The sequence below is a fragment of the Hippocampus comes genome, unplaced genomic scaffold (assembly GCF_001891065.2).
Source record: "Hippocampus comes isolate QL1 unplaced genomic scaffold, H_comes_QL1_v1.1 scaffold104, whole genome shotgun sequence".
NCBI lineage: Eukaryota > Metazoa > Chordata > Actinopteri > Syngnathiformes > Syngnathidae > Hippocampus > Hippocampus comes.
In genome coordinates, this window is record NW_017806072.1 from 5,826,852 (window position 1) to 5,841,624 (window position 14,773).

At 39.5% G+C, this 14,773-nt stretch overlaps 1 protein-coding gene across 2 annotated transcripts in view; it reads right to left on the reverse strand.

The window, feature by feature from the left end:
* The window catches only part of cdh13 (cadherin 13, H-cadherin (heart)), a 157,797-nt gene that overhangs the window by 45,417 nt on the left and 97,607 nt on the right, over positions 1 to 14,773 (reverse strand). For both annotated transcript variants that reach the window (XM_019894259.1, XM_019894258.1), the window contains exons 8-10: positions 13,303 to 13,443; positions 1,763 to 1,945; positions 1,443 to 1,696 (exon numbers count right to left, since the gene is read on the reverse strand). In XM_019894259.1, the coding sequence (XP_019749818.1) occupies positions 1,443 to 1,696; positions 1,763 to 1,945; positions 13,303 to 13,443 (578 nt within the window). The remainder of the gene's footprint in view (positions 1 to 1,442; positions 1,697 to 1,762; positions 1,946 to 13,302; positions 13,444 to 14,773) is intronic.

Consider the following 14,773-nt stretch of genomic DNA (forward strand, 5'->3'; position numbering starts at 1 on the left):
ACGTGGATAAAAATTAAACATCAATCAATGCAATGTAAACTAATTACCTATACCTCGTCTAAGCAAGCGTGACGTTACGTAAATCAGGCCATCAGTGCAACAAAACAAAATATCAGCACCTCGAGGCACATAAACAGACTTTCAAGTAATTCTAAGTTGGTCTGTCGCGTGTAGGCGTTGATGTTCTTGTTCTGCGCTATTTCATTCATCCAATCTGAAGGGCGATTTTAAGATCCGCCGTCGAGTAAGTGGTCACCGAAGTGCTGTGCATGAAATGGATGAAAGCCCATCTTCCCGACAAAGAGGTAGATGGAAACGCTCAACCGGCCTTCACTACTCTGGTCACAAACCCGCTACCTTCAGACGTCACGACCTACTCACCGTATTCTCCATATGAGGTCATGCGAGCCAGCAGTTCGACCCAACGGCCTTGTTTTTTCGCTCCTAAGAGAGCTGTGCACCTTATTAGTCTCTGCATTTTACATAATAGTCTTTTCTATGTGGTTTTAACTCCAGCCTCCCATTACTTAGACCAAGCCTCATTGTTATTGATGAAAAATGTGAAAAATCTCATTAATAATATTGTGTGTGATTATTTTGAAAAATATGCTTTTTCAAATGTGTAGCGCTCCTAATAGTCTTCTACCCTATATGTAGTTGAGTACAAACTACTGTATGAAAAATGCTGTGAATATTTATTATTAGAAAAAAATAGAAAACACTGTACAGAACAAGACAATTTACTATTCTTCACATGTTCCAGCCCATCACGCGGGCACATTGAAAAAAGAAACATGAATTGGAAGAGCTGTTATTACTGAGCACAATTTGAATTCAAAACAAGACAAATTGCTCAGAGGCAATTACAAATGACTGCTGCTCTATCACTAAAGTGGTGCTGCTACTTTATCAGACGTTTATGGACACTACACAAATCTTGAGATTTCCAGAACCTCCGGTGCAACAACACCACATTATCTCGGATTTGATTCTGACACTTTCTATGTTTTACGGCACACAAACTCACCTCAATTATTTGAGCGGTAAAGTTACAATTGAGCGGTTTTATTTCCTCTGGTCATTATCATACCCCTGTGTTTAGTTAAGTCTATTTGTAAACGTAATGTAACTACTGTGGGAAAAGAGGATCACATTAGGCCAGAAAGCCAAAGAAACGGATGAAGAGTACTCTGCATTGCGCTGCTTCAGAAGTAGACTTCCGTGTCCCCCCCGCCCCCGTTGTATCTGTACCAGTGTAAAGTGATTTGTATCTAAAGAAGATAAAACTGTCAATAGTTGGCCTTGCCATCAAATGGGAATCAATGATTTTTACAAACAAAGAAAGACCGCTGGATTATTGGTTTTAAAAGTTTGTCATGGCAAGCGACTGCACAGAGAGGCACGATGGCTTTGCTGATTCAGTTTTGACTGAAATACCTTACCGAACATTCTGAAGCTGTAATGTATCCGGGTCTGTGGCATTGAGAGAGGCTATAAAGCTTTCCACTGGGATGTTTTCCATCCTGGTGACAATCAGCGGGTCAGGGAAAAAGACGGGTCCTTCATTCATGTCTAAAACTTTGACTTGGACAGTCGCTGTGGAGCTGGGGCCATAACCGGCACCGGAAAGCAGAGGGTCTTCATTCTCCACTTTAATGAAGACTTTGTGGAACGCTGTGCCTTCATAATCGAGAGGCTGAAAAAAGGAAATGTTAAAGCAAGGACATTCAGATGGTAAGAGACAAATGTAGTATTGACATACCTTGACAACTGAAAGCATTCCCTCATTATTGTCCGGGTTGGTCTGGATCTCGAAGCTCCGTGTGGGATCTCCGTTTATGATGGAGTAGACAGCCCTCCATGCGCCGGTCGCTGGGTCATCTCTATCATCGACTGTCAAGTTAACGGCCACACCGGTTGAGCCTTCGTATACATACGCTTCAAACTGGAGAGACAGACAAAAATGAACATAAGCAAAAATTAAGAAAGAAATAAAAACAACACCAACAAAGTATTGTAATCTACCTAAATGCAGAAACTGGCAAATGTATAGATGGGTTTCATTAAAATATTTCCACTCTGGAACTGGCTAGAAATAATACACACACTTTTTTTCATTTTAATGACCTTTGTGTATGTTGTATTTTCTGTAAATAAGTAATTAGTTATTTTTACAGTAGTATCACAAAGTACTGTAACAAGCTGAAAAGTAAAGTCACATGGTCAATGGTCGATTTAATACCATTAAATAACCAAAGAAAAGAAATCTCACCTGGTGTTTGACATTAAAAAGTATATTTACTTGTGTACCGCTTTGATTTGTGCTTTACTTCAATATTTGGAGAACATATGACAATGAACTGCAGTAAATTTCACAGATCAATGTTTCACTTTTCGCTCCACTACTTTTCTAGCGAGAGTGTGTAGTTCTTGTTTCCTTCAAGTCAGAAGTGAGTGCGTGTTTCAAACTAATCAAATTACAATTTACAGACAATAAAGAGACAACATTATTAACACACCCAGTGGAGAAGAAAAAAGAAGAGGCAGTTTTAAATTCTTTCTTGTTTTGGGATTTTTAAACGGCACCCATGTAATGTTTGGTTTCCGTCTCAAAAATTAAACAAAGAGGTTTTGAGTGGCTACATTTGTGTTTGTTGAACTGGAATTTTAAAAGAAAAATTTCAAAATTTAGAACAAATACTTTTGTTTTTTAACCCTCATTATTTAAGAAACCAAACAGTACATTTTTCCAGTAAAGAGTGAAGTCCAAGTCAACGTGATAAAAAATATACTAACAATATCTCGAGATATATCGTTACACGTTTTTTAAGTGTAAGAATAAGTGAACCAATGTTTCAGGGGACATTCGACAAAACAAACAAAAAACAACAAAAAACAACACAACTGTACGTCGTGAATTGAAGAAGATCATGTTTGGAAAGGTATTTGTAGGGAAGAGATCAGGGACCTCATTGATCAAAGAGCACATAGAACACGTTCTAAATTAGTTTGCACAACTGAAATGTGTGCGAAAGTACAAGAATAAATAAATAAAAAATAAATCCATATTTATCAAATATGACGACACCTGTCGTATGCACACCAGTAACGTACAGTTTGGTTCTGCTTGAAACAATGACGGACCGAGGATGACAGACGGGTGGCTGGCGAATAACGAATGATAGACCGGCAAAATTTACTGATGTGCCCACCGTGTCTTTGACCTTGTTTTTCTACATTCACCGAAAGATAGCCTGGTAATTACCACATTGACAGATAAAAACGTACTTTTTTACAAACTGTTAAGGTGTTGATTTGATTGTACCGGCATTCTCTACTCTAGCCTTCATTTCTTGTTTTCTATTCATCATATAGAGAGTAAACACTTGTGTCCTTCATCGCTAGTTTCATACAGCGGTTAAAATCCATTTTACACTGTCAATTAAAATGCTCCCAACTGATAATGCTTGGCAATAGGATTCAATCAATTAAATAGCCAAGGACTCTGCCAGTAAAATTCAATAAGGAGTACAATCTGAACTTAAAAAGATACGGACACACACACACACACACACACACACACACACACACACACACACACACACACACACACACACACACACACACAAAAGGCATCTGTATGTGTGTCTGTGTGTGCATGTCAGCACCATTATAGCGGCAGAGCTTACAGTGTAATCTTTGAAACACAAAACACCCAACTTAAGTGAAGTCAAGATAAATGCATTTCTTGTCAGCCTACGGTATTGTTGTTTCACAGATTACCTTCTTAAAGCTACACCCTACTGAAAACCATCCATTTGTCTGGGGAGAGACAAACATTGATTTTGTCTTTATCTTTTCCTTTTTATATCCAATGCTTGTTTAAAGCACTTAAACCATTCAGTCAGTCAATGCCCAGAGGAGAGAAACACAATGTTTGCTGAAGGAGTAGACTCCACAACCAAAGTATTGTAACAGTGAGGTCAATTCCTCTGTTTTTGCTGTGGAGTGCAAACATTGGAGTTCGAGAGGAAAAATTGAATAGAGCAGGCCCTCAGTTTTATGACACTGTATTTTCCGCACTACAAGGCGCTTCAGAGTATAAGACGCACATTCAATGAATGGCCTATTTTAAAACAGTGTGCATATATAAGGCGCACCGCATTATAAGGCGCATAGAATAGACGCTACAATAGTGACTGAGGTTGTGTTATGCAGCCACTAGATGGAGCTACCCTAAAGAAAACACAATACAATTCAATACACCTTTATTTATATAGAGCTTTAACAACCGCTGCAGCTTCAATAAAGCGCTTTACAGAACTGTTAAAATATTATGTCCAAGAAATCGGAATATTTATCCATACATAAGCCACATCAGATTATAAGGCGCACTGTCGGCTTTTGAGAAAACCAAATGCTTTTAGGTGCGCCTTATAGTGCGGAAAATACGGTAACCTGAATTTGTACACAAGTCAGAACATGCCTACTACTAATCTACACTAATGTAATAGTAAAGTCATACTTGGTGTAACTGTGCATGCCTTTTTATGCCGCTACGTCTGGAAAGAGACTTGGCTTGCCTAAAACTAAAAATTAAATTTTTGGGTCATGACTTTTGTGCATAATAACCGATCTTCCTAATAGTTTGTTTGCAACTTTTTTTTTTAATTGACAACAATATACCTGTAGCCTTATGAGGCAATGCTGCTCTGTCTATCACTGAATTGAAGAAGCCAATCCAGGAACAAGCCGAGCAAGCCCTTGCCGTGATATTCTGTTCATTGTGTTTAACAGACAAGTTTGCTTGGAATCATGAGCAGATACTTTCTTTTCTCGAAGCATTAGACATTACATCATAAGGATAAAACTTGGATCGTCAATACATAAAATGTTGTCACACAATGTTTCAGCCTTGCCTCTGGAATTCTTTTAATGAGTGGTTTGCATTTAACGGTGTAGCCTCTTCTGTGAAAAGTAGATTGGAACTTCACTCCTGCCAGCTGGAAGTTGGTCTTGACACCCACTGGTTGTCTTAAAATCTCAATATGTCATCAACTGAGTTGTTTTCCATGATCTTCCATCTGACACCTCTTAGTACGTAGGGCATTCTCACAAAAAGTATCAGATCCAGAGGTCAATCAGGTCGTCTCCAAGGCTGTGCAGCTACAAATGAGTTGCTCGAGCTTTGTTACAAATAGGCTATTGGTAGCCTCAGTCAGACCCTTTGAATTTGATTAAAACAACCTTTCTAATTAATTTTAACATAAAAAACCCAAGGTGTATCTTATTTATGACTTTAGTTTTCAAAACTGATGCATTAGGGAAAAAGAAAAGAAAAAGAAAATATCTTCAAAACCTGACAAAAGCACAGGGCACCCTTGCGCTTGGGTCCCTGGTACACCAGTCTAATTTTTTTCCCCCACTTTGTAATTATCCAAGATGGAAGAAAAGAGAAAATACTTTAAATATATTTTCTAAGGAAAAGAACAAACAAAAAACATGCAGGAAATTAGTAATCAGATAAAATTTCCTGAGATAAGTATCTGTCTAAAAATGGCAACACGGTAGATTACTTGCTAGCCCAAAAAAGTGCTCCAGGCATAACCGGTATATTTGAACAAAAACGGTCAACCAACAAATAAAGAAGGAGCATATAACAAGACTCAAAGCAATATTATAATCTTCACACACCACAAAAAAAAATGACTAAAACAGATTTAATGAATTAATGAGAGACGTGCCGTCCTGCTTGAAATGCTCCGCTATTATTCCAGTCCCCAAGAAACCTGCAATTTTGGCACTGAATGACTCCAGGTCTTTCACTCTGACATCTGTTGTCATGAAATTCTTGGAACGCCTCATGTTGAGCCGCCTGAAGAGCGTCAAAAGAACCCTGCTGGACCCCCTGCAGTTTACCTACTGAGCAAATAGCTCAGTCAATGATGCGCTCAACGTGGGTCTGCACTTCATCCTGGAACACCTTCAAAGACCGAGACAAAGATCCTGTTTGTTGCCTTCTCCGAATGGCTCCACACCATTATCTCTGAATTCCTCTCTTCCAAGCTCCTCTATCTAAGTATATAATCCTGTCATCTGCCGTTGGAGTTACAGCTTCCTGACATGCAGAAAAGAGCAGGTGAGGCTGGCGGAAACCAACTCATCCACACGCATAATCGGCACCGGATGTCCCAGAAAGATATGTCCCAGAGAAAGCCACTTTCTGCTGCTCTTCTCTCTCTCCACGACTGACTGCACCTCGGCGCACTGGAGCTGAACATGCTCAAGACCGTGGAGATGATTGTGGACTTTAGGAAACATTCTTTGCCACAGTTGGCCCTCACGCTGCGTCAACCATCGAGACTTTCAAGTTCCTGGGAGTTACAGTCTCTCACGACCTGATACGGGAGGCCAACATCAAGGCACGGAACATCCGACATCGCCAGGACCCCTGGCTGTAGTTTTCTTGAACAAAAGAGCACAGATACCCTTGACTGTCCCCCGAGCTCCCGGCTCCACTGTGAGTCACTAAAAAGTGCTATTGCTATTTGCATTTTTTGGACGGGATCTTAATCCCCCCCCCCCCCAATTTTGAATCCCCCCCACCTTCCTTCCCCATAGTAATTATTAATGATTTGCTCATTTTCCCCATTTAGAGTTGGACTCAGCCCCTATTCCCTGCATACAGGGTCAGGGTTTTCGAAAAACTTTCAGAATTGAAGATCATTCTAAAATCGCATGACTGCGTAGCTGAAAAAAAATCCTGATGTCCAATTTAGTACATTTAAACTGAAGCTTTAAGTTATGACACACTTTAAATATCTGACAATGCATATTCAAAGAAAAGATGAAAATCTGTATTCGCTAAGCTTGTGTTTAATGAAATTTTGCAGACTTTGAGTTGGCAGTACAAATTGCTCAAAAAACATGACCATTTACCAACTATCCATTGCAGCCTTGTACCCAGGTGAAGGAGGACATTCTGTAGGAGATAAGACACCTCATTCTCCTCTGCCAAGATAGCGAGATTCCTTCAGATCCTTAAAAGGTCTTCCAAGGCATTGCATCCAGGAACCACAAAACAATGTCTTAATTGTCATTAAAATGTGTTAAATCCGTCTTTCAAACTACTTCGTATGAACACGTGGTAAGAAGAATTTTATGATTGCAAATATTCTCAAATCTTCAAATAAATGAAACTTGTAAAAGTAAAATGACTTTCAGGGTCACATCTCACACTCACAACAGCATAAAACAGGGATGTGATTTTCGTTGGGACTCATAAGACCGGATGCTCGTCATATATGGACTCGAGCAACTTCCGACAAGATGGGTCATTGGGAACATTAGGAAGTCGGTCTTACATTTGATTTCAAATACAATTATATAGTCTGAAAAAGTCTTTCATTGAAGTGAAGCTGAGGGGAACCCTCGACAGAGATGTGGTCGGATGTTAATCTCTAAATGCGATTTTTGGGAACAGAACCCAAGCCTATTTTGTGGAGCAAATGGAGCAGCCAAAAATTCACAGCTGCAATGTTTGCCCTTGACTTATGTTTAGTTCTAAAAGGATGCAAACAAATGAACATTCGTTAAAAAAAAAAGTTGGCAGCGGTCTGAAAACAAAACAAGCTTTGACTAAGCATAATTTCATTCTAACATTGTTAACATCAACATTAATATGCTGACAAAATACATGAAGAAGCGACGTGAATCTTAAGAAGAGCACATCTGTCACTTTTACCAAGTAACACAAATTGCTCTTTGCCTCATTGACGCTGCTAAGGGAATTGCCTGCGATATTTTATACGGGATTTTAATGGGTGTTTCTTGGCCAACTGACATGGTTTGCCTGTCACATGTTTCAGGTCTGTTCTCTAGCAATAAAATGAGGGCCTTTGCATCAAATCAGCTCATCAGGAAGCTCCGCAAAAGCATGATAACGATCCTGATCATTTGAATCGGGTGTGTTGGAGGAGGGAGACATCGAAAACATGAATGATCGGGGCCCTCGAGGACTGGAGTTGGTGACCCCTGGCAAGCTGATTGATCAAATACGTTTCAATTCAAGGTGACTTGCTATTGCAGCAGACATCCCAGTTGTACATAGCAACACTCCATTCTACAGTCATTGCCTTTCACTACGTACACAAAGAATGGGGTTGACAACGGCGCACTACTAAATTTCCAGTGGAAAGGTCCACATGAAACCAGGCAAAAAAAGCTGTGGGTAGGCCAGTTCAGAATGACTTAAGTTGGATCAATATATCGGTTTAAACGTCTTATTGGATATAAAATGCATTGCTTGGTTATGTGCCTTTTGGTTGATGGTATAGAGAGAATGAGGCAGAGTGAGCAGGGACAGGATTGAATTAAACTGAATTAAAGGCTCACAATATTCTTTATTTTCTTTGCCGAGCAGTATTGTGAATCAATGACTTCATTTGAAGGTCAACTTTTTCATTTCGTGGAGCAAGTTTTATTTAGTTATTTATTTATTGCATGTTACTCCCAGGTAATTGAAGCAAAGGTTTTTAAGAATGACAATATAACAGATGAAGAATTGGTTTTCTTTCTTTTTTATCTTATATCATCATGATTTTTTATTTCTTGAATTTGCATTGTTTATAAGAGTAAATTGTATTTTCTTGTCGAGAGGCAAAGCCAAATTGATTTGAAACAACAACAACAATGAACATTATTTGTGCAGACCTCAAAAGTTGAAATCAAAAGTCAGGACTCTATTGGGAAAACAAAAAAATAATCTTACTGCGTTCATAAATATTTTAGCCGATTTGTATTTTAATATATTTTTAAGCTGATAGGCCACTCCTTCTGGGTGGCGTATAGCGTAGTTTACCGTAATTCATTTCCAGTTTTGTTCAGCGAGTGGATTTTCTCTTGGAGTTCAGACATTGAATTCATTTGCCTGCTATATTTGTTTTCAAAGTTGGATGTTCTAATCTACACTTTAACGTGGTTCCAGCCAGACGTCAGTGAAAAGTGGACTCGACCACCGCAAGCATTTAATTCCAGTGTTAAACACGCTATCCGTGTAAGTCTTAGGTTAGGTTAGCGGTTAGCATGGCTTTTCCATCTTTTCTTGTCATCCCTTCGTGAGAAGAATATTTATGTAGCTTATTTACCACCATGAAGGTGATGATTAATGACTCGAGCAAATCTGCAACGTGTTATGGCACATTAGTATCCAGCAAAGCTTGTTATTATCTAGCAGGTTGTAGTGTAAGTAGCACAGAGCTTGCTTTGACTACCTCCATCTCATAGATAGGTGACATAAGCGCGTTGCGGCGCCAATAACACGCGTGCATCCAGTGCAGACGGATATAATAAACCGGACTGCCATTCGCCTGTCGCAGATGAAGCCAAAGGGCAGCCATCTTGCCTTTCTACTCTTACTAACAACTGCATTTTTTTTTTGTTTTTTTTTCACTGAAAACACTGCAATGAATTTGTGTTTCATGCAGGATTCCGGTATGGAGTAATGAGACATTCTCAAAGAACAAACATCACCATTTGATTTGATCATTTTGAGTGTAACTCAACAATGTAAATTGTGACTTACATTTCACAGCAATTTTTTTCTTGAAGGACTTTGCTTTCAGTTTATTGTTCATAGTTCTGACAACATGATGCAGACAAATATTTGAGTAGTACTCTGGTAAACCTTCATAGAAATATGTTTATATAACCTTTCGAGCCCTCACATTTTGACACGTCGGGAACTTCAAAGTCAAGTTTTCAAAGTAGTTGCTTCTAGGGGGCATTCTGACAAAGAGATCACTCGTGTAGCAGGCACAAAAAACTCTGAAATGAATCTCAGAAAGCCTGTGTACATTTAACCTGTGGAGGTACTACAATTTATCTGCCAAGTATCCTTCTGCTTTTATTTTTCATTTAAACATAATTAAAGGAGATTGAGAGAGACAGAAGACGCCTATATTGTATTAGATAAAAAGCTTTTTGATGAATGTGACTTTTGGTAGAGCCAATTTGACACGACAGCCTTCAGAACAAGCTCAAGTCAGATTAAAACCAAGTATAAAACAACTCCACGAAACAGCTAAGTGATTTACATTGGATCACAGCACACAGCAATACATGTTACATCTCATGTCACAGAAGGCTAAGTAGCTTGTCACTGTGGAAGTTGCCTCAAATGTATTTGCTGAGCTCTACCTTGCCATTCATAGATGTACAGCTTATACTTTTGCTCTTGGAAAAAGCAGAACAAATCAGCCCAATGGAGTCATGAATGCTGGGACAGAAACCAACTCCATCCCTATTTTCGACGGAGTACCCCGAAACCACAGCTTGGGCCAATTTTGACTGGCAGAAAGACTGGAGTACTTGAGGACATGAAGGTAGCTGGTGTGAGAGAAGACAGGGTTAGATGGAGGCAACTTATTCGCTGCGGTGACCCCTGAAGGGAAAAACCGAAAGGAAAAGAAGAAGAAGAAAGACTGGAGTATATTATAGACTGCATACACACACACACACACACACACACACACACACACACACACACACACACACACACGGAAACATATGCCATGCTTTATATAACTCACCTTGCCCACACATCCTTTCCTATTGGCTCTTTTTTATAAGATGCTTTCTGGTCAAATGTGCCCTCACATCACAGAGAGACAGCAATGTATGTACTGAAGCAATCACACACTCCCCACACAAATCCGTGAAATCCGCGTGAGCCGTTCCCGAAGAAAGCCCTGCACTGACAGCCCCCTGTTGCCCCATACATGGTGCCTAACATCCATCACTGCTAACGTCTTTATCCACGGGACAGATGGATTGCAGGGAAAGCATATTGTCAGGCCATCATAGGGGAGAACATTTTGAGGTGCTGTGGGCAGAAAGAATGGTCTGAGCGAGAGTGAGAGAAAAACCAGTCTTGTTGTCATTAAGGTTGAGTGACAGGGGGGGATAAGGTCCATCACCACCTTGTTATGGGGAGCTCAGGGAAATAGACCCAGTGAAACATTGTGCGGAATTAAGTGAGGGCTGACATGTGCAGACCGAGCAAGTGGGGAGAAAGAACATGTAGAATCAGTATGTTCTTGTGGAGGAACAGATAATATAAAAACAATTTAAAAATCACAGATTGCATGTGGGATGGAAAGGTTAGAAAGGTCCACCTGCAGAAAAACACTTGGTGAGTGAATATTAAACATTTGGTTTGGTAACAGTCTCAGCTAAAATTGGACTCACAACATCTACTTAAGTGCAGTGTGAGCAACAAACAATTTAACACAGTATAAAACCCAAGAGGCCATGCACTGAACATAACAATAGACTATAGCACGGGTGTCAAAGTCAAGGCCCGGGGCCAGATCTGGCCCGCCACATCATTTTACGTGGCCCGCGAAAGCAAATCTAGCATGTCAACATCCATGATGCTTGCTTAAGTTTGAACCAAAATTTCAAATTGTCATATGTCATCCATAATAACGTCGAGATAGTGCAAGCATGTTCCCGTTTCCAAGCCCCTTATTACATTAACATAAACAATGTTAAAACAAGTCATTATTCTTGACTTCTGATTTCAAAACTCGGTATCCATCAGTTTGTTTTGTGCTGTGTATGTAAGATGTGGAGGTGATTAAACATTGATATGGTTTCACAAAATTAACAGTCAGAACGGCCCTCCAAGGGAAACTGAAACTACAAAGTGGTCCGCGACGAAAATGAGTTGACATGAGCGACACCCCTGGATTGTAGTATCGGGGAATATTTTTAGGACTCCTACTTATGTTGCGACTTTGGCATCCAGTATAAGCTGAAGCATATTTTTTGTTTTCAGCTTATATTTGGTCACTAGAAGGTCTTGAATAAGACACAGAATTCAACTTAAAGAAGGAATTCTGGGAAGTCAGTACTGGAATGAGGTGATGAATAATTCAACGAGTTAAAGCTTGGGTGGAGACAAAAATCCTGCACACAAACAACCTTGCAAATAAACTTGCAGTACGTTGGTGGTCACTTGAGATGTCATTTATAATTCACGGGCAGGTTGAAAACCATTGGGGTCTGGGAAAGGACTAATACAGGGATCTGAGAGCACCTTCAAACACTTGCTTTTTAAAAAGCCCATTTCTCTATGCTGTTAACCGGCTCTCTTCCCAGTGAGAAATGAGAACATTAACTGGGACATGGACATGGTGCACTCTGAACGGCCCTGCTAAGCCCTCTGAGCTGTAACATTTCACGTCTGAGCTGTGCTCCTTACAAGTACCCCTGACATCCAAATGCATCATGGGAGGGCTTCAAGGGAGTTTGGTTGGGGCAAAGTGTGATAAGTTTCAAAAACAGATTGCATCTAAGGGCATTTCCATTAACAACCACACAACATCAATGTTGCAACTGCACCTTGGGGCGCAGGCAGCATGCAGCGGCTATCGACACATCCATCATTAGGTGCAAAAATGGGCACTGATTGTAAGCTTTAAATAAATAAATAAATAAATAAATAGAACACATCTATTTAAGATTATGGCCGTCAGGCAGATTTATTCTGTTTTGCAAATGCCTCGAGGCACTGCTGACTAAACAAACCATCATTGACAGAAAACATGCTTACTCCCACTCTTGCTCATGATTCCATTATCTTGCCTGTGCACCCATATTACCCAATTAATAAGATGTCTTCTTACAAGATTTGTAGACTCTGTGATTCTTGTTGGCCTTACCTTGAGCGTTTATTTGGGATTTATTATTTTTTTTCATACAGCAAGGTCAAGGTGATCCCGATATACATTTGAGTGGGTGTAAAGGAGCGTGTAGATGTGTCAAAAGGCCCTCTAAAGTTGCATAATGTAGCATAAATGACTTAACGGCATAAACAATTTGTTGCGTAACAGTGCAGTAGTATTGTTGGATGACAGTTCTCTATCCTAACTTTATGGAATTCTTTGATATTTTGTTGTTCCAATCACTAAAGCAGACATAACCATAAAGATAACTTGTTAGTCAACTGCAGTACTACAATTCTACTGGACCCAGTAGTTGTTTTGTTTTAAAAAGTGATGACAAATTAATACCCAACAACCAGAACGGGTTTCAATCTTGTTTATCAGGACGTTGAAGTGTCCTGCAACCTGCATCAGAAGTTAGACCTCCTTTTGTGCAGTAGATCAACAACTCCCTCACTATTTGCAGAGCATCTACACTGTAATGGGGTAAAAAAAAAAAAAAAAAAAATCCTTCAACAAGAGCAATGTGGTGGGGGGCGGGGGAGGATCGGGGTCCAAAATCAGTGTTTCTCACCAGCGGATGCGTGAACTCGGGTGCATGGTCGTTCTTGTCTGTAATTGTAATGGTTGCTGTGGCTGTTCCTGTCAGGCCCACCTCACTTCCAGCCATGTCCTTGGCAACAATCTCAAGCTCATACGTTGTGGTTGGCAGTGTCTGGAAAACAAAGAGTAATGGAAATTAGACATGTGGGATAAAAGCGAGAATCAGGAATAGGAAACTATAAGGTACAGGATATTATCGAGATCATCTGTTTTGAGATGTTTTATTACAGTGCATGAGAAATGAATGTCATTTCGTAACAACTCGCTGGTTATGTGCCCCTGGTAGAAAACTTTTTGTGGGCTTTTTTTTTTATTCCCAGTGCAAGTCTGCCACCCATGTTTGTGGAGCGCAGAATCTGTCGTCATCTGGATCAAATTCACTAAAATTGTGTTACATTCCCTTTGCCAAGAGACCTAATTCTAGTAGACTACTTTCAGCCAACAAATTGTCAGGTGCAACGGGTGCATGTTAAAGGAAACACCCTTGGTCGGCCAGAACACCCAGAATGGCGCAGAAGGATGAACCAAATTACCAAACAAGCACATTAAGGTGCGCATTGGCACGAAAATCAGGATACGTTTTTTACGCCGAGTGCAGCTGCGCTGTCTAATTTTTTTGTTGTTGTTTTTTTAGTTGGTATTCATACATCTGAAAATGACCATCTTTCATATACAAATGTACAAAAAAATTGATATTTTTTATGTTGACTCGACGAATATGCTTTTTTTATGCAATTATATAAATAAAAATATTATGTTCACATATTGTAAAACTGTAACTGCATGTAATATACTGTACATCACATACGTTTCAATAGAAAACTAAAATTCTGTATATATATATATTATATATATATATAATGAGATAAGACTCGCCATCCAATTCATACCGTCTCCATTCTGAACGGACCACATTTCACAAATGGCACCGAGTCATATTGGTTTTCCAATATGCAGTACAAGCCTGATTTACAGCCCCACAACACTAGTTAAAAAAAACACTCACTGTAAAAATGGCAATAAAAAAAAAATGATATGCAGTATCCCACTACACGATGGAATCCATTACATCCCAAAAATGTCCACATTCTAATCCTCCTCCAGAAAGTGCTGATGCAGTAATCCGAGTAGCCAGTAAAACATCCTTCTCCATTATCCTGCAAAAACGAGATTATTCAAAATGCTAGCGATGATGATAATCTGAATTTGTTGGTCGTGTAAATTCTTCCTTTCTTAAGCATCCTATTTGTGTAGAAACAGCAATTTGTATGTTGTCTTTGCACTTGGCCTAGACAAAAAGGTGTTCTTAAAAGTTGAGTGGATGTATTTGAGAAAAAGCATAAATTCGATCTACTGAAACTGTCTGTCTGTCTACATATTATCATGATTTAGTCAATCTAACCATAGATATCACTTTGATCAATACTTCAAAACCCAGAGTA